At 39.8% G+C, this 20695-nt stretch overlaps 1 protein-coding gene across 10 annotated transcripts in view; it reads left to right on the top strand.

The window, feature by feature from the left end:
- The window catches only part of AFF2 (ALF transcription elongation factor 2), a 446304-nt gene that overhangs the window by 331675 nt on the left and 93934 nt on the right, over positions 1 to 20695 (top strand). For all 10 annotated transcript variants that reach the window (XM_069015464.1, XM_069015466.1, XM_069015463.1 and 7 more), the window contains one exon: positions 17516 to 17567. In XM_069015464.1, coding sequence (XP_068871565.1) covers positions 17516 to 17567 — 52 coding nt within the window. The remainder of the gene's footprint in view (positions 1 to 17515; positions 17568 to 20695) is intronic.

Raw genomic sequence — 20695 nt, 5'->3', positions numbered from 1 at the left:
GCACCAGTACACTGTCCATGGGCAGCCCACATTCATGTTCATGTTTATCCTTGTAGAACTTGCTAAAAGTAAAGACAGATGTCCAGCTTATCTCATGTAGTCAATATCAATAATAAGCACGGATGCTGCTCGCTGCAAGTTGAGCCTACTCCTGCTGTCACTCTGTCTTTATGTATCCACAGGGAGAAAACCTGGAAGGCAGGGGAAAAAAAAAAAAAAAGTATTGCCAGAAATCCCTGTAGGCTATCTGAGAAGGAGCGGATGTGTAAAGCATTTCTTTCTGCATAAACATTTAGAAATCAAGCTCTCATAAGTCAGGGATCCACCAAATGTGGTGTGAAGAGGCAGATGAAGCCTGCCTTCTGGCATGCCAGCATTTGCTGATTGATTTGGAATGCAGAAGGACCCTTTTTATTTTTATTTTAAAATTTGAACCACATCTTAATACAAATCAGGTGAAAAATAAATTGAAAAATAGCAAGCCTGAGATTACAGATGTGCCAGCTTCATATTGTTCAGTTTAGCTGAGGTCATAGTCAAGCCCATCAAGTTCACATCGTTTAGTGTGCGGCCACTGAGGTAATATTCAAACAAAAGAAAAGCAGTCAGAGCTGATACGCTCCTACTCTGCCAGCTGGCCTCATTCAGCTGTGCAGAGCACACTGGCTTCAGCTATGTAAGGAACTTAAATCAGTAAGGAATACAGGTTTTTAAAAGGATATGCTGTTCCAAACAGCCCATTCGTGCTCCAGCTCTCTGACTTCAGATCAGTCATAAAGAGGAAATACCTCTCCTAATATGCAGTTTCATATTCTGAAATTTAGAATGTAAGAGCTATGTTAATGATGGTACAGTTAATTTAGATGGAGGAATTTTTTCAACGGGGGACATTTATATTCTGCTCAGTACTTAAAGAAAGCTTGAACTTCCTAGAAAGACTACAAGTAGAATTACTGGCATCCATTCCTCCTCCATACTGGTGATGTTACCATGCTGGTTCCCTGCACACAGGTATAGATTTATGTAGATTAATTTGGTATAGTACAGTGAATTGCCACTATGATATATATTTTAGAATTACTTCCTAGCACAGCCTAATGGCTGGAATCAAATAAAACATAAAAGTAGATTTATATAGATTGCTGTATAAATCAGATAAAGCTTTATGTTACCTAGCATTGGTAATGGAAGCTTTTCCTGCAAATAATATAGAAGTTTTTCATGTAATATTTTCATTATTTCTGTGAGAGTAAAGCAACAAAAAAGAAGAAAAGAAATAAACAAGTCTATTGGGCTTAGCCACCATTAAACATCATTAACTACAATTTTACCTGACAAGTTCTCTCATCTGGTGATGGGTGAAATGGTAGAAAAGTAGACTGAACAATTGCATAAACCCAAATGAAATATGCCCTTGTATTCTAAGTGTGCACAGTTCAGTCAGTTAAAATAGAGCAATTTATTATGCTTTAGCAGCTTGAGCTTAATCTAGTTTTAAATAGATCTCTTTTTTTTTTTTTTACTTCTTGCTGAGATTTAACTGGTTTGAGAAGACACATGATATAGTGCTACACAGTCTCTGCTCCCTCTCTCTCTAGTTTACTTTGAAATAACTTTAATAGAGTGCTGCTGATGAAAATAGCTCGCAGGAAATGTAGATGAGCCTTTAAACAACAGTGAATATATTTGTTTTGTTTGAAATGAGCAGATAAAGGCTTATGGAAGAGACGAGTACAGAGAGTGGGGAGAAAGGAGCTGTGTGTAGCAGGCAGAGTGGAGTGGTCAGCAGCCCCCTCCTGGGGATGTGGGGACTCTCCCTGGCAGTGGTGCCTGCCCAGGGCATCCCATTTCCAGAAGCTTCTCAAGGTTAATAACTCTCAGCACTTTGGGCCAGCCTATCAAATTTCTTTCTGGTCAGTTCTTAATATCAAACTGCTACTGTGAACCACAGTGAACCACTTTGCCATATTGGCCACCCGTTGTCAAAATAGGTTGGAATGTTTATCAAAATCTCTTCACATAATATAGGCAAAGCTCTCACCTGCCTGCATGCAAAGTGTGCTCTGCTGTTCCTCAAGGCAGGGAGTATGTGACCTTTACCAAGTGGAATATTTTGACAGTAGACATTTTGTTTGATATTATGCTGTAGTTTTCCACTTATTCATTAGATCCCTCAGCCTTTGTGGGTTTTCACAGGTAATTCTGTAATTACACCAGCTGTGATAAATACTTTCTTGAAAGCTTGCTTGAAGAAATTTAGCTCAGTCCCTTTGCATGTGGGAGGAAACAAGCATCTATCTTGGTGTTTGCAGTGTTGATTGATACAAGCACATAAATTTCTGTGCTTATATCAGATCCCACAGGGATGGAAGAGGGGTGTGTTTTCAGGGAATTGTGTGTGTCCAAGAAGTTCAACCACCAAGTGACACCAAATTCTTGGTGTAAAGGGTACTCTGGCTGGCACGGGCTGCCCTGATGATAAGGCTGATGGATACTTTCACCTTCAGATTACCCATTCAAATTCAAGGCAGGTTTGTAGGGAACAAAAGTAATCCCACTCTCAGAGCTAGTCAGTGTCTTTGTGAAATGAAGTTCTCTCTTGGAGTCTAACTCACGTCCAAATCCACGAGCTGGAATGCTAATTGGCACTCTTGATAGTGGTGGCATAGAGACCAAAGGCTGAATGGACATAAAGACAGAATTTCCTCTCCCTGTCCAGAGCTGGGTTAAAGACCAGTAGGGTGTTTGTGTTACTGCTGCACATGATATGAATGTTTTCTGGGTTGAGAAGGGACTGCAAACTTCAAAAGCATTCATGGAGTCTTAAGGCTTCCAAAATGCCCTAAGCTAACTTTTTTTAATTTAGAGAAAAAAATATTGCTAGCAATGTTTGTTGAGCTGAAGCTTTGAGGTGTCTTGAGTAAAAAAAGGAGGAAGAAAAATGTTTTAATTAAAAGTCAGAGAATACCAGGAAAATCAGTACAGAGAGACTGTGTGTACTGTTCCTTCTCATGAATGACTGTTTAAACAGAACCAGATTCTCTGGTCTTTAAAATGTTTTTTTTTTCTAGAAGAAATTTGTTGTTTTCTTTAAAAAAATTAAAATTAAAAAAAAAAAAGAAAAAAAGACAGCACCCCCCAGCTGACTGCCTGCAGCAGCTCCATGACCATGAGTATGTATTGTGATCAGAGACCATAGATTGCTAGAACTCCTTGATGGAATGAGTTTTAATTTGGTTTACAGAAAGCTTTAGGGGATATGACTCTCTACAAATTAGACCACAGGAGCTATAAAATGAAGGATGTCCTCTCTAATTAGAAACAGTGGAGCAGTCTGGTGTTCTTCCGAGTTGCAGCCTCGTGGGTACTCTCACAAGTAAACTCTGGGCAATAGATTCTTCTCTAGTAACTATTATCTGTCTTTTTACTGGAGTTTATCTGTTATCTGATTTGCTGTCTCCATTTCTGTACACACCTTTCTATATAGTTGTGGTAATGTCTTCATGCAGTTTTGAATGGCTGGGGCAAAACAAAATTTCCTGTGTTGCTCAGTGTTTAGGCACCACTACCAAAGTAACTTATTTATTTTAAATATCAGGAAATTATTCTTAAACTCAGGTGAATATGGAATTCAGTTTAGTGGGTTCGTTTTCCAGCATGCAGCTCTACCAACTCTGTTTTCTCCTGCTTCTTCTGATGAAGTTAAATGAGAGTTAAAGAAAGACATATACATAGACTGAAATAAATTATGCTTTATGGTAATCAAATTCAATTTTCTAGACTTTTTTTTTTAGCAAGAGAGCATTCATCAAACTGGGAACTGAGATTTTGGACAAGAAAATAATGCTATTTAACTGGCTAGGAAAAAAAATGGCACTGGAAAATCTAATAGTGGGACATCTACAGCTTGTCATTTATGCCAGATGATAAAACCAGATTTAAGCTTAAATGCATAAGGCCATTAGGCATAAATGCACAAGAGCTAAAAATCAGCTACAAATGTATTTCCACAGCGCATATGAAAGGAAAGCTGAGTGTGGAACTGAGCTGGGAAGTATTCAGAGGCTGTGCTAAAGCAGATATAATTTGACTTTTTAAATTGTCAATAAGGGAGGACATCCAGGCTCTTAATTCATCAACATCTTTTCATGTAGGCTTACATGGAGTAGGACCAACGACTGGTCCAATGAAAGCTTTAATTTACTTGTGACATATTGTTTCCACTAAGAGCTGTTGTAGATCAATCTGAGAACAATTACTAGGTGAATAAAAGGGGGGGGGGAAAGTCAAGTATTACTCTGGAATGTAAGTAAAAAATGGAAATTTAGAATTAGTCAAAATATTTATTTTGCTGTCCAGTGTGGGGTATTAATGACAGGAAAGGGCTGTATTTTTAAATGTGATTGCTGTTTAGATTTTGCCAGAATATATAACAGAACATGTCTCATGACCGTCTTATTTTCATGTAGTATTTCATCCTCCAGCTTTGTGGGGGAACTTTATGCCAAGAGAACTCACTGGAGACTGAGTGACAGATCAGGCTGTTGTCCCACATTCCCTTTCTACTAAATCACAGTTTTCTTTAGATGGAAGGTGGCTATTGTGAAGCTGTCAAACTGAGGAAAGTTAAATGGGCTGAAGTGAAGGCTCCTGCTAACAATAGCAGCTATCTCTGTCAAATGAAAGCTCAGCAGACAGTTACAAGGCAATTCGGCACTGATGGGTGGTCGATTAAAAACAACAAAAGGCAAGATGAATGAAAGGGGAAAATCCCTATTACTTTGTGGTAGGAGCTAGGGGAAAACCAAAAATAAAATAAAAAGCCCACCTCACCCAACCCCGTAGCAATTGGAACAGACTTGTAGTTAGCATGACCTTCATCATCTCAGATATGGCACAATAAAACTGACAAGATTATTTTCTCTTCAAGCAGTGCTGAGGTATTTTCATTGGCAAAAATCTGGAAAAGTAAAATAAATGCAGAGTTCAAGGCAGTTGAAGAATTCTTGAATCTGATAACAGCTGGGACATAGTGCTACCAGGAAAAATAGCTAGGTTTTGTGCTAAAAAATTATGGCTTGATCATTTTTTTACAGTGTCATTTCTGGGATTTTGAAGGTTACCCTATAGACAACCAGAAGAGGATTAGAGAGAAATTATCTTTGAGCTCAAGGGAGTACCAATTTAAATTGGATTTGAGATATAACTTCTGCATTACCTTAGGAGATGAAAGGTGGTGTTGTGCCCTGATAGTTACCCAACTGCCTAACCATATGTATCAACTGGATTAGTCTGTGGATTAGCAGCTCATGCACCAAGTACAAGGTGTATTGTGCAATTTCCTCTTGGTGGGACTCATCCTTTTTCAATGGAACTAACATCAAAACTCAGCAAACGTGGGGAGGGCTTTGCAGCTTGCAAGTCAGGCATAAGGTGAATGTACACACTTGTTCCTCAGAAGATCATTGTCACTAAGATTTAGACTTTGCTATGGCAGATGTGTAGAGTAAGATGAGAAAGTACAAAAGAACAGTCTAAGGAAAAAAGATGTGTTATGTCCTTATAACTATTCTGACAGAAAATGAAGTTTTGAAATTTGATGGGAGGCAAGCACGTAGACTCACTTAGAACTTATGAAATTCCCATTTATTTTCTCATAATTTAATTTTTTTGGATAAAAAGGCCAGGAAAAACAAATAGGTTCTTACACAGCCGAAAGTTAAGACTCAGGTTCCTGCCAACAGTGGAGCCAGGGTTCAAAGAAGCTCTGAAAAAAATTGTAATGAAGAATTTGGGGAGACATATGTGCTTCAGGAGCATAATGAACCGGTGTCTCATTCCAGCTATATTAGGAAAAATAGTTCAGTACTAACAAATGGTTCCATTGAAGAACCTCCTCTGACAAGATGTAGAACTAGATGTACCGTGGACCTGATCCAGTCTGACAATTTTGACATGTTATTATTCTATTGTTTGTCTTTGTAAAAGTCATGATGTCACTAGACTTCATCAATTAAATTTAGTCTGCATCATCCCTAAGTTTTGCCCTTTGAAGAAAAACATGGGGTATCCATCTATCAATTTTATGTACTAATTTTCTTGTTTATTTGTCTGATAATAACATTGAGGTACTGAGGTCATGGACAAAGAAATCAAGTGCCAGACATGATATAAACGGTCAAAAAGAAAGGCAAAAAATTGGTAGTCTTGAATTTTCTTTTTTAGAGTGTTTTTAGCACTGAGAACCATATTTTGAGTTTTTTTCCAGTGGTAACATGTATTTCATCTCATAACTAATTTGGTATGAAAATAAAATTAACCTACCTCTCAGAGAATCAACCCTGATGTTCCTCAAAGGCTTTGTGGTAAAGGAAGACCAGGGTGGTCTCAAGATGAATTTGGGAGAGAAATATTAAAGCAGAGAGGGCAAGGGACAGTGGATACAAACTGAAACACAGAAAATTCCATCTGAATAGGAGAAGAAATTTTAGTGTGAGGGTGACTGAACATTGGAACAGACTGCCCAGAGAAGTTGTGGAGTCTCCCTCCCTCACTGGAGATATTCAAAACCTGTCTGGATGTGATCCTGTGCAACCTGCTCTGGGTGAACCTGCTTTAGCAGGGGGGTTTAAACTAGATGATCCCCAGAGGTACTTCCCACCCCAGCCATCTGTGATTCTGTAATTGGACATAAATCATGTCTGTGAGTATCTCTAATGCCTCCATTTGAACCAACCACAGAATGTTCCTTTCTTGGTTCCTCACAGCTTCATTCTTCCAACACTGTAGAGGGCTCTGCAAGCACGAATTAGCAGAGAGCTCAGAAGTAACCTGGGCTTCCTAGGGAATATAAAGATTGGAGGGTGTGTGTACAAAGGGTATGCATGGCTGTGGGGAAATGCTGGCTTCTCCAGAGTTACACCATTTGCAGTGATACTGAAAAAAATACCCTCAATTTTCAGGACAAAGAATGATTTAACCATGTGGCACAATTTATAGGGTAAGCAAACTTTCAGTAAGAGCTAACTGTATCAGAAAACTTGTGTAACATGCACAGAAGGCACTGTTAAATTATTTCAGTGCCATAATTCAAAATGCTGAGGAAAATTCTCCTGTATTATAGCCAGAGCAAGATTGGATCTGTAGCCAAGTACATCAACGTAAATGTTCAGCTGTCTGGGGAAATGCAAGTCTTACACTGTTACTTAGGGGAAAATGTGCACAGACATGGTGGAGCCCCTTATGAAACAATCTTCATTTTGTTAAACAATAGGATCAAATTTTCAATCAGGTTATCTAGCATATTGCATTCTTCAAGCTTGCCAAGCAAAGAGAACTATCAGCATGAAGATGAATATATTTTTACAGAATTAATGATGTATGAAATCTGGAAGTGGAAACATACATTTTCATTTTATCCTCTAATTTTTCTTTTTACATTATAAGTGAGAGGAAATGCTTGGAAGTATTTGCAGTTATTCATATCTGTTTATCTTAGAGTGATTATCAGAGCAAACAGTGTCAGGCATTGTGTTTGGATCTGAGCCTGAAAAATAGTGCTTGCAGGAGCAAGGATTATTTGCATGAGTCAGTGTTTTCAGGACTGTGCTTAGTACTTGATTTCTCTCATGCATATGCAGTGCCTTATAAATCATCCAGATTCAGAAATCATTTAAGTATTTTTTTCATTTATCCGATCTATTTATATTAGTTTTAGTCTTGCTTGGTTTTATCCCCTCTATTTACATTAGTTTTAGTACTGCTTGGATTAATCTGTTTATACATTTTTAGACTGATCAACAGAATGTTCATTTAGGGATAGAAGTGAACAGTCTTACTGAAGATGCATTTCTCTTTGCAAAGTCTGTATCAGATCAGTGGGATAGCTGTGGATTCTTGATGTAGGATTTTGCAGGTACAAAAGTAACTTTAAAAACTGATCACAAATTAGGGCAGTGAAAATGAAGCTCACCTTCCCCAAGATCACGTTATGCTTGCTTTCTGTGGGGATTTTTGCTGATGATCATCCCTGAACTACCCTGTGTACCCAGCATGGTCCAGCAGTACTTTTTGTAGAGGTGTAGTGCCTTTGCAGCCCTGAAAGGCCTGGTCAGTTCTCCCATGCACACACAAGCCCCTGATACTTGCTCATCTTCTCTATGGCTGACCCCTGCTTTTTATTCACCATACACCATCAGAAGGCCATAACAGAGGACTTGGATTCCTGCTTGGAATTCTGCTTTGGTAATGCACACCCCAGAAAATCTGTAAGTCAGCCACTAAGCTTACAGCCTTCTTTAAAATCGGACATGACAAATTTCACTTTCCTCCATATGCACAAGGACTGTTTCTGAAGCTAAAGGTCCCATTCTCCATAACATATCACTGAAAGCCCTGTCATGACTGCATTGTGTGGCCTTTTCAGTATCTGCCTGTGGAAGACCTCCTTCTACCAGTCTTTATTAAACATCTTGAGTCTTCCTTTTGAACAAGTAAAGAATTACTTTACCGTTTTATTACGTTGTTGTTCTTTTGCACAGAAATGAAGAAGCCAGACCCACTCACAGGGTCACAGGACCACTCCTCCCCAACAATTCATTCTTAAGGACTAACTGACTCCAGGGATTTAAACACCTCTCAGCCTCAGGACACTGTCAGGGGGTCTTTGTTGCTATTCCTGCAGTCACCTGGTGAGCTGCTGTGTTGCCTTACTCCACAGCAGGCATGGAGGAATTTCTTCTCCTCATCACCCCCTGCCCAGCTCCACACAGTCCTAAAGCCAGAAGAGCAGAGTTCATCTCAGTCTGTGCTGCCTCTGCAAAGGGCCTTCAGGTCTCAGTGTCATTCCCATCACTAACACTGAATTGTGGTCTCTCTTCATGGCACTGAACTTTGCAGGCAGCAGGTGGAAATTAGAGGCAAGTAGTTCAAATGGCAGAAAGAAATGCAAAAATACACCAGTAGAAAGGTTTTCATGAACAAAAAAAGCTTCTTCCACTCTGGAACAGGTTAGTGAAGCTTCAGATTACCAGACACAACTGATTTCCAATCTGCAGAAACAAAAGAACTCTGCTCTTCAGATACAAGATTGGTCTACGTAAGGGGAAAAGAGTGCACAGAGAAAGATTTGTGAATGTCATGTTAGTACTGGCAGCTCATCAAACAGCTCCTTGAAGGACTCACTTTTTTGCCAGATTAAAAAAAGGAATAAAATGAAAGATAAAAGAATATCATCAATGAATAAAACTAATGTCCTTCCATATGCACTGTGGAGCACTGGATAGATGAGCCAGTCCTGTGTTATTTCATTCCTTGTTGAACAAATTTCTTTATTATATTTTCTGGTATGATTTTTTAAAGTCACCTTTGCAAGTGGTGGTAGAATTATCAATCATTGTTTAACTGTGTGCTAAGTTCCTATAGCCCTTGTGTGTAAATATGCCAGCTGAAGGCTTGTTTACCAGAGAAAATACTGGTGCTCTGGCTAGGAGACAGTTTTAATCAAATATCGTTGGAGTAAGCAGGTGTTTTTCATGTGGAATGTATTGGAAATGAGTATGTATCACAGAAATGACTCTTGGACTATATATTGCTCTTGATAAATAGCAGAACCCAGAATTATATCAGCCATTGCAGTTTATCAAGGGGAAAATAGTAAAAGCTTTGTGCACACTGTCAGAATTGAACACACTAAAAAAAGTGGGGTACTCATTTTTATTCTTCACAAACTTTAAGAATGCACATTTTATACTGGCATTTTTAGAAACTATTAGTCCCTCCCAGTGTTTTTCCTGGACCCATACTTTTCTTTGTTCTTGCCTCTCTTTTCTCTCATTTTTCCCCCTTTTTGCTTCAGTGATACATCATACTCTGAACTTAGCAAACAGAGATGTGCATTGTACTAAAGAGTCACTGTGCAGTGAGGGAAACACAAGGTGAAGGAGATGGAGCTTTGCTAAGGCAGAAGGCAAACCCAGTGGTATTAGTGTTTAAGACAGAAGTATCAATTCACCAACTTGAAACAAAAGGCTACTGCTTTCTGTGATTTTTTTTTGCCACTTCCCATTACACTGTTAAAATATTTTGACCCCATTCTGATCCCATTCTGTTGGAAGCATTGTTTGCAAGCAGGATTGAAGCTCAATAGAGCTGTGAAGTTATTGGATATACCAGAGTATTATTTGTATTATTAGTATTATTTAGTATTATTAGTATTATTAATTAGTATTATTATAATAGAGTATTATTATTTGTGCTAAACATACAGATTCCCATAAAAGTTGGCAGCCAGTTTCTCCTTCCTCCAAAAGTTCTTGTCTCAGCTTTAATGAAACACAAAATGTCTGTCAACAGAGCAGTAGTTACAATGCAGTTAGTAGCAACTTAATATCTTAGTTGCCTTGAAGAGCTTTTTGTACATAGACATTAATGGATGGCTGGATAAAGAAATTCTTCTACTGAAAGAATTAATTTTGCTTAATCCTTTTGAAATTAAGAGATGATACAGAGAGATGAGTAATGAAGTGCACTCTCTAATTGTGAGGTACCTAATAGAAAACCACAGGGGTTACTTCTCTCTCACCAGCTGTAATTACACTAATTACTGATATGGTGCCAGGAACACTAAGGCAGGCTGCATGTGACAACACACAATGGAGGGTGTCCTAGCAAGCCATCGTTCTCCATCACTGGTCAGAGGGAGGCTGACCATGTCAGCAGGATAATGAGTGCCTTCCCTGTGGCAGGAAAGAGAACAGGCACCTTTATTGCTCACAGGTTGTTTAGCAATGAAGACACAAAACTCGACTTCAGTCCTTTCTAAGGGGAGGTGATTTCAGGCCATACACTGAGGAGTTGATCTATACCTTCAGCAAATTAGCCCTATTCAGGCCACTGAAACTATGAGTTAATGAGCAGAAGTTACTTCTGTGAGTAACAGTTTGCAAGACTGACTTCATCATCATTGACAAAAATGCAGTGAAAGAAAATGGTGGATGAGGAGAAGGGAAAAATTAATACATTTTATTTAAGTATGTATAAAATTGCTGGACAAATGGTCCTGACTATTAAGGTAAATGGTGCTTGTAAATTCCATTTAATCTTCTGAGATTTTCCTTTTACCATAACTCTTACAGTATCTCAGAGGAAATAAGGTAAGGATGACTTGCACATTTCAGCAAAAGAATAAATATAAGGTTTCAAGATTTATTGATGGGATGTTTTAAAACAAAAGATCCTCTTTTTTCCTTTGGAATTACTCTACCGTTTATTTTCATTTCCTCAGTTTTTTGTTCACTGTATTATGAACTTCTCTGGGGAAATCTATTGTTAGATGTTTTCACAGACATAGGCCCCCTTCTTCCCCCTTGATAAATGATAAAATTGTGCTCCAGTGTGTGCAACACATTCTTGAAATACATCTGAATTCCATTACACAGTTTGTCATTTGCATGATACCTTTTGAGTTACCACTCTCGGAGAAGCCTTATATACTACAGAGAAATGCACTAGGAAAATGAAAAACAAGTTGGGTATGAAGTCCATGGGGTAAACCAGCGGAGATTGTGTTGAACTGATGGCCTTATTTCCATGCAAGTGCAGATGTAGAAAAGGTTGCATCTCAGTGCTAGTCAATATTTGCATGGACCGTGTTCCCTCCACAGGAATATTGCTGCTAACAGGAGTGACAAGGGCATCATAGCTCAGGCTGCAATGTACCACTTTCTTAACCTCAAAGACATTTATTAGATTCCTGCCTGTTCTGGATTAAGTCTTATTAAGTTTTACAAGTTTGAAACTTGCTATAACAGTCTAAGCTGTCTCTTTAATATTGAATGGAATAACTAGTAGCACAGAAATCTTACATGTATTCCCATTTTACCAGAGACAAACCTGGCAAGAAAAGAACGGCATGTCTGTATGTCTGGTTAACACCACTGCCTGTCCTCCTTCCTGCAGAAGCAACACTTGTGTTTGTTGTGGTGTGACTCAGATGGGATATGCATTTTGTACAGATGTGGTTTGACGTGAGTGAGTTAATTTTCTGGGCAGCTCAGGATCAGGGAATTGCCCAGTATTCCCTTGGCTGTCTGCTTGCAACACCCTCATCACTTTCCTTCATCCTTTTCATTCTCACAAGACTTTTTTCACAGTGGAGTGAGCCCCAGTGCAGTGGTGAGCTGATCCCAGAGCAAATTAGACATGCAGAACCTTGTCCTGTCCATGCTGCCTTTTAAATGCCTCCTCCTTAAGGAAGCTGTATCACCAAACATGTTACTATAAACACAGCAGACTCCCATCCCAGCCCTCCACAACCAGATCAGGAACAAATGCATAGCATTCCCAGATGTCTACCAGCAATCAGGACCTTATTCATTTGTTAAAAACATTTAAATATGTTATACATTAAACAAACAAACAAAAAAAAAGGATGCCATGAAAATCCTCCTTTAAGAAGTTCAGAGTCTTCTATAAAAATAACTGAAATGGAGGGATACTGTGGTAGTGCTTTTTCAGGGGGTGAATTCTCTCATGTCTCCTAATCAAATCTTCACTTGCTCGTTGACAGGATCCCAAACCAGCAGGCCTGGTGTGCACAAAACATCTGCTGAACTTAGAAGTCAGGATGGGCTACAAGTCCCATTTCAGTGATCATGTTCTTACTATTTCTAGTGCGACTTTTAGAGAACTCATCCTAATAAAGCCCTTGTTCAGCCATTTGTCTAGCTAAATTTGTAATGTAGGAACAATCTGCTTTGGGAGCAAATTCATCCCTGGAGGAAGTGGATATTGTAGTCAGTCAATGAGATTGCCCCTACTTACACCGCAGATAAATGTGTTGCTTTGTCCCAACATTTCTGCTTTGCAGTAATTTCAAATTCCAAATTATAAACCTCTGAAAATTGTAGATTATAATAAATGTGCTGACACAACTTCTACTGTTAGAGTAAATGGCATTGCTCTAATAATGAAATAAAAAATCCTTCTTAATCCTGTTCTTTCCCTAAAGTGGTGTTTTGCATTAGCTATGGATGAAAAGACAAACAAGTACATGTATATTCAATAATAATGTCAGCTGGGTCAGAGAAGAATAGGAAATAAAATGAATTCATAACACCCCTGGAGATAGCTTTCTGATACAGGCAGTTTTCTCTTTGATTTGCCCTCATTGACAGTATTCATTGTAATTTTAACATAGCCTCCAAATTGGCCTTTATTAATAGCTGTCCTGATCTTAATAGCAAATATACTCTGTAATCTCCAGTCTGGGTGCTTCTGAGATGAGCAATTACACAGAGCAGAATAGATCATATGGGTATTTCCAGGGACCTTTCACTCAAGAGTGCCTAATTTCATGTTCACACCATCCAGACGGTGTTTTGGAGAGCTGAAGATACAGAGCTCTTCTGTCTCAGGGCTTTGAAGCTGAAATACCTTTCTAGATGTGATAGTGAAATAGTCACCTTGAATTAAGGTTTCTGGCAATCTAAAAAGTCCTTGTTGGGCTTTGAGTGCAATCAGATGGTACTTGCTTATAAATGAGAGTTAATAGAAACATTAAACAGTACAAGCTACTGTGACCCATGTCTTCAGAATATTAAGCACGTTTTTAAATTGTGGTACCTAGTCCTCTGCATTCTGTAAAATACTGCTTTTTCTAACCATTATTCTCTGGGAGCATGTTATTTGAAGTGTTCGGCATTCTACACTTGCACACACTGTGTATTTTTAATTTATTTCCTTGCTTCTCTGGCTACCATATATTTCTGGTTGATACTAACTCAGTTTCTCTTTAATTATTCCATCTGCCAGAAGAGCATGATGCATTTTAGAAGCTGGTTGGTTTAGTTGTTTCAGCTTTGAGTTTTGGAACTGAATGGGATGACATATTCTTCATTTAGCAGAACGGGCTGAAAAGAATTATATACTCCAAGTGATGAGCTTGGAACTACTGAAGAAATGCCAAAATCCAATTTGTTTCCTCTCTCTAGTCGTCTAAACATCTATTAGTCTCATGAAGGGAATTCATAAATCCTGCAAATTTAGTTTCTCTGAAACCAACTCTAACAGTTGTCCTTCCTACTAATCATGTTTTATATCAATTTTATATTTTTCAATATTCAATAAACATGTCTTGCGCTTACTGTACTTGCTAGGAAGTATCTGCAGTATAGGCTGTATGAGGACAGTTATTAATCAGCCATTTCAGATGGCTGTAGGGTTAGTTTAGTAAGTGTATCCATTTATCTTTTTTATGTTTTCTTCTTTGTTCTTTCCATTTATCCAATGTGGAATTTCTTTTGTCCTTTTGGTTTATTTCTACCAGGGTATGTCAAAAAGGAATTTAACATGTAACAAATGAAAAAAAAACCCCAAAACCAAAAACCAAACCACCCAATAGCTGAAAGAAAAAAAAACCATACCACCCTTTGGGTTTCATTCATGAAAAGATCTTTGCATTATGTCCACTTAAATCTGCATTAAAAAATAACAATAGAATGCATTATCTAGCAGTGATTCTTTAAAGCAGTGGATAATTTACACATTAAAGTGAAATGTAGGTTTAAAAGTAGGAGTGTAGGATTGAATTAGAGTTAAGAGTCAAAATGATATAGTCCTGTATGAAAATGGTCTCGGTTTCCTGGGGGTATTGTCCTTCTGGTGTAATGAGACTTGCAGATAACAATCAGGGACTGTGGATAGATCAAGGCACAGCGATACATTGAGAATGGCACAGCAAGTAATAGCTCTGGGGAAACAAATGAATGTGTCTGCTAGATAAACAGCATTAAAAGTTTCTGTTCATCACCAGAGTCCCGGCCTCTAAAGATTAATAATTCCTGAAAAATTGAGTATTGGGTTTGAATGGCAAGGTTTTGGTGGCAGGGGGGCTGCAGGGTTGGCTTCTGTGGGAAGCTGCTGGAAGCTTCCCCCCATTTCCAACACAGCCAACACCATTCAGCTCCAGGATGGACTGCCACTGGCCAAGGCTGAGCCCAGCAGTGGCAGTGGCAGTGCCTCTGGCATAACAGATTTGAAAAAGGGAAAAAAAACTGCTGTGCAACAGCAGCTGGAAGAGAGGAGAGAGAATATGTGAGAGGAACAGCCCTGCAGACACCCAGGTCAGTGCAGGAGGGGCAGGAGGTGCTCCAGGTGCCCGAGCAGAGAGCCCCTGGTGCTGCCCATGGAGAGGCAGCTGTGCCCCTGCAGCCCAGGGGCTCCGTGGGGAGCAGAGATGCAGCTGCAGCCCAGAGAGGAGCCCAGGCCAGAGCAGGGGGATGCCCGAAGGAGGCTGGGACCCCATGGGAAGCCTGCACTGGCAGGACCTTGTCCCTGTAGAGAGAGGAGCCCACGCTGGAGCAGGTTTGCTGCCAGCACTTGTGACCCCCTGGGGGACCCACGCTTGAGCAGCCTGTGCCTGGAGGATGTGCCCACAGAAAGGACCCACTCTGGGACAGTTCCTCAAGAAGTTCAGCCTGTGGGAAGGGCTCGAGTTGGAGAAGTTTGTGAGGGGCCGGCTCCTGCAGGAGGCACCCCATGCTGGAAGAAGAGGGGAAGCATGGGAGGAGTCCTCTCCCTGAGGAGGAGGAACCTGCAGAGACAGCATATAATGAACTGACCATAACCCCCATTCCCCATCCCCCTGCACCGCTGTGAGGGGGAGGCAGAGAAAACTGCAAGTGAAGTCCAGCCCAGGAAGAAGGGAAGGGTGGGGGGAAGATGTTTTATCATTTGGTTTTATTTCTAATTGCCCTACTCTGATTTCATTGGCAATACTTCCAATTAATTTCCCCAAATCGAGTCTGTTTTGCCCACGACAGTAATTGCTGAGTGATCTCTCCCTGTCCTTTTCTCGACCCACGAGCCTTCTGTTACATTTTCTCTCTCCTGTCCAGATGAAGAGAGCAGAGATAGAGCAGCTTTAGTGGGCACCTGGCATCCAGCCAAGGTCAACCCACCGCAAATCCTAACTTTTAGAAGAATTTTTTTTTTTTATCCATGCTGCAGACGTACTTTTATGGGTTCACGTATTACAGGGAGGCATCACCATTTATCAGGATGCTAATGACTGGTAGTTATGTGTCCAGATACTTTGTAACCACTGGGTTGCCTGATGACAGAGGTCACTGAAAGACAGATGACTCACAAACCAGTTTAAAGATCTCCTTCACTTTCTCTTTTTGAGGCCACCATTAGGGCTTCGAATGTTCTGATATTTGCACATTTAGGATTATTGTCCCCTCCCTAAAATTCCATGTATCAGGAGGCTTCCATGATTTACTGGTAGTCTTCAAACAAAAAAAAAAAAAAAAAAAACCTTCCAAACAGAACATCCATTGATTGCTAGAGTTATTTAAAGGCTAACAATAAAAAATCATAGACTTCAGTCTCTATCAAGGCAGAAAGGAAACAATAATTGCAATTTGCATGCCTCCTGCCGTGGGTAAAGGAGCTGGGGCTGGCAGAAAGGAAGATCTGCAATTTTAGTGGCTGTCACAGCAGATGGGAGGGAGATGTGCTGATTCATTCATACGTCATCCTGGGATAAGACAGCTTGTCAAGGTGAAAAGATGGGTGTGAGGTAGAAGTGTGCCCAGATGATTATCAGCTCAGATAAAAGCGTGACTATATGGGAGTGTATTCGGTGACTGCTCATCTTTTTAATTAGACAGACCCCCAAAGAAGAGACCTTTTCTGTCTCTGCAGCAGCAAATAACATGGTTTCTTGCCCCATGAATTTTCCCATATCCAAGTCTTGGATTAAAAGAAGAAGAAGTCATATGGGTGTTAATATAGTAATGTGCAATTCAACTCTCTTCTGCCAAAAGAAGGGAAGGAGGTATAGGGCCAGCCACATCTTTTAGGAGTGTCCTTCCCCTTTAACCAAGTGCAGGGCACAGAAAATCTCACAGAACTGTGGGATTTCCCTGTATTAAAAAATAAATACATAAAAATGGGGGTATGAACTGGCAAGTTCCCAGATTGGAAAAGGTTTGCTCTGCCTTTGGATACTAACAACTGCGAGGTCCCATCAAACCTCAAACAAGCACCTCCTCTTCTTGCTGTTTTCCACTTTGCATTCTCAGTTTGATAAGGTAGGGATTGGTACCAGAAAGGAAATTGGTGGTGCCCCAGATTGAGAATGAAACATGGATGACTTTTTCTCAGTTTTTAGCAGTCTTGAAGCTGAATTTCTCTTCTGATTTAGAAATACATGTAGGTGTATATGGACTAATCCCTGTGAGACAATAAAAGAGGACATGAAAGAGCAGCTGGCTGCCAAACTTCATGATGAATGAGTCTGAAAGTCATTTGTTCTTCCCTAGCATCACAAAGAAGCACTAATACATACATATATGGAGTATTCATCAGTTTACTTACCTCAGGTCTGATTTTGCTGTTTTGAATTGAAAGAGAGTTTTACCTTTGACTTTGCTGAGGTGTAGATTTGGCCCATTGTACATGAAGATAATTCATTAAATGTCATTCTGTATTGTTTCTCTTTTTTTTTCAGAATGCTTGAGGATGATCTAAAACTTAGCAGTGATGAAGATGACAATGAACAGGTAAATACATCTGATATAAGTGCACAGACCATTTCATCTGACAAAGTTTTTCATAGGTTGGATCTGTTTGTGTGTTGACTTACTATATTTGCATGAAAAGCATTTTGGTGTGCTGCAGAATCCATTGGCTTAAACCTTGTTTGCTTCCTTCTCATTGGAGGAAACTTACTCTCAAACAGGAATGCATTTCAGTTTTGTTGGTTAACTTTGTGAAGTGGATTAAACTAAACCAAAATATGACTTACTAACCTTTGAATTAGAGACCACACAGAGCATCACTCAGGAACAGCTAATGTGGTCTGAATCTCTGTCCTCCATTCTACCAAGCTAACTGTGGAACAGCCTCCCCTTGCTTTGCACCCATTTTCTGACTTGATGAGCTTTTTGGAAGTGTGTGTAAAATGACCACATCAGAGCACCAACACAACTACAGAGTTGGTTTCCAGTTTTTAATCCATTTATACAATCCCACACAAGAAAATTTTGTTGGTAATATTTTGTTCCAGTCAGAGAGTGAAGGGCTGGGAGTCCACAGTAATCCAGTGATTCCCGTTTGTGAAAGGGAAAGCCCTCAGCATGTAGCTCTAAATCAATACTGAAAGTTTCTCCACGTACTTGGGATGTTAATGAAGAATCATTTTCAGAAAACTGGCTCATGTCATTCTCTATCCTTCCCATTTATAAATATGTATGGATAATGCTGGGAAAGAAAGCTGGTGAAATTCATATTCCCAACATTCTTATCAGGGAAAAAAATGAAACTTTGTGTTAAATTCATCCTTCATTTTCCTTCATATATGCGGCAGGCTCAAATGTTTAAACGTCTGCAATAGAGAGGAAGGTGATGCTATAATTCAGCATAAGATCATCTGCTCAGTCTGGGAAATGTTAATTATAGGCCAATAGTTCTTTCTTATTTATTTTTAAACCACCTAAATGTTCTCCTTCAGCCTGCCTAATCCATCCTTTAGGATCATGCCAGGAAAGATTTACCTTCTGGTGAAAGTTGACCCCTTAGTCATACAAGTCAGTATTTTTTAGCGCTGTCTTCTGACGCCAAAGGGTCGAAATCCTGTGCTTGTGCAATGCAGTGTTGTGCAAATATGGTGATGGCCCAAATGGTCCTGTAAAATGACACTGTGATCCTGAGATGCCTAAAATACAGGAATGGAAATACATTGTCAGGTAGCAGTTACTGTTGTTTTCCCACAGTAACAGTTTCCTAGTGACTTAAGTAGAATTTGCAGAATTCTGAGTTTACACAGTTTATACTGCTAGGATGAAATCCCTTATCACTGGTGAATGAAGAAGCAAATGCCTGGACCAGTGTTTGCTGACATCAAATGAAAAGCCCTCACTGACTTGAGCAGATGTCATCTCTGATGTTAATCCTGAGCAGGAAAGAATACAGTGCACAGAGGGTACTGACAGCTCTGGAATGTCACTGCTGTCAGTGTGGGATATGCCTCATGTGTGTGAGCAGTGTCACACTGCTCCCAGGACAGGGGTGCAGCCTGGGCCCTTCTGTGGTGGGGATGTGCCCGAGCTGCAGGAAGCCTCAGACTGCACCAAAGTTCCACATGTCTTCTCAGTGATACCATTCACAGCATAGGCTGCAGACAAACAAGAGAGCACCATAGGGACCATTCATGTAGTTTCTTAAAATTTTGTACTACTTAGAAAATTTCTGGGCTTTTTTCATACAATCATTTCAGTTAGAAAATATCTCTTAAGATCATCAAGTCCAACTCAAACTGAGCACTACCAAGCCCACCACTGACCACCCAACTTGGTGTCATCTATAAACTGACCTGTATCCTTAGGGATTCCAAGTAAAGTAACTGGACACAGGGGCACACTGAGAACATTTCTTAAATGCCCTGCACTTCAAGGGAACCTTCAGCTTTCCTGTGTACCCCATATATGTATGGTTGCATCTCTTCTATTTGTGTTACAAATAGGGTATAGACAAAATTATACAGCTCACAGCTTTTTAGGTTACCTGAATGAATGACTGTAAGTGTCTGCCTTTATATTTTTGGCAGGCTAAGGCCTTGCAATGCTGAGCAGCATGATTCTGCTGCATCTCTCACTCATTACACTTCAGCAGCCTCTGCCACATCTCTTTGAGGAGAGGGGATTGGAAATTGGAAGAAAGGTTGATCTGGCCCACTGGTCAGACACATAAACATCAACAAAGTAACTTCAAGGGCTTTTTTAACCTAAATATTTTGCAGTCAAATGATGATTGTTATTCAGGTGTACACATGTGCTCATTCTGGCAGGAAAAGATTAAAACTCTCAGCTCAAAACCATTCTAGCAGTTTATGCAGCATTTCTATAAGGAAATGGAATCATTGTCTTTACAGTGTTTATGATTTTTTCTTCTATAAGCCTGCAGCCAGTGTGAAGCATGAGCTGGCATTTACTCATTTGTATTCAAAAAACCCCAACACAGAATGTAAAAACCAAGGGTTTTTTCTTTATTTCTACTCTAATTTCAAGGAAATGGAAATTTGTTGAGATCAGTGGTATGATAGGGAGCCCTAGGATTTGTCCTTTGGGAATTGCTAGGAACCCTTCAGTTTTTACATGGCAGGACAGTAGTGACACTGATCCATAAATGCACTTGGATATCAACTTTTAGTGAAAGTCTATAGTACGTGGAGAGAGTTTGATCTATCAGCCCATCTTCTGAGACTACCAGTAGTGCATTTGTCATGGTGGAAGATTGTTAGAAACTTGCTGCAAGAAACAAAGCTCTTCTGTTTTCCTCCCTCACTCCTATGACCAAGCAGCCTTATTTATGAACTGGATTGCATTTACTCAGGGGTCTGTGGCCTTGTACTGTTTCAGGTGTTACAGATCTCCTTCCTTTTCTCCCCACTGCTGAGGAGGAGCACAACACACAATAGCTCCAGTCAGTCATGTAACTGAGAAGTTGACCTTCATTTCTGGATAGGATAGGAACTACCAGGTTGAAGTCAATGGAAGGTATTTATTCTACAGATAGCATCAGCAAGGCTGTTACAGTGTGCTGCCCAGTTTTGGCATTGCCTTTTCAAACAGAATTTTGAATAAGTGGAAATTGCTCCTGAAAGTTATAAATATGATTTGGAGAATCCTCC

The sequence above is a fragment of the Aphelocoma coerulescens genome, chromosome 4A (genome assembly GCF_041296385.1).
Source record: "Aphelocoma coerulescens isolate FSJ_1873_10779 chromosome 4A, UR_Acoe_1.0, whole genome shotgun sequence".
NCBI lineage: Eukaryota > Metazoa > Chordata > Aves > Passeriformes > Corvidae > Aphelocoma > Aphelocoma coerulescens.
This window is presented reverse-complemented; position numbering and strand designations above follow the sequence as displayed.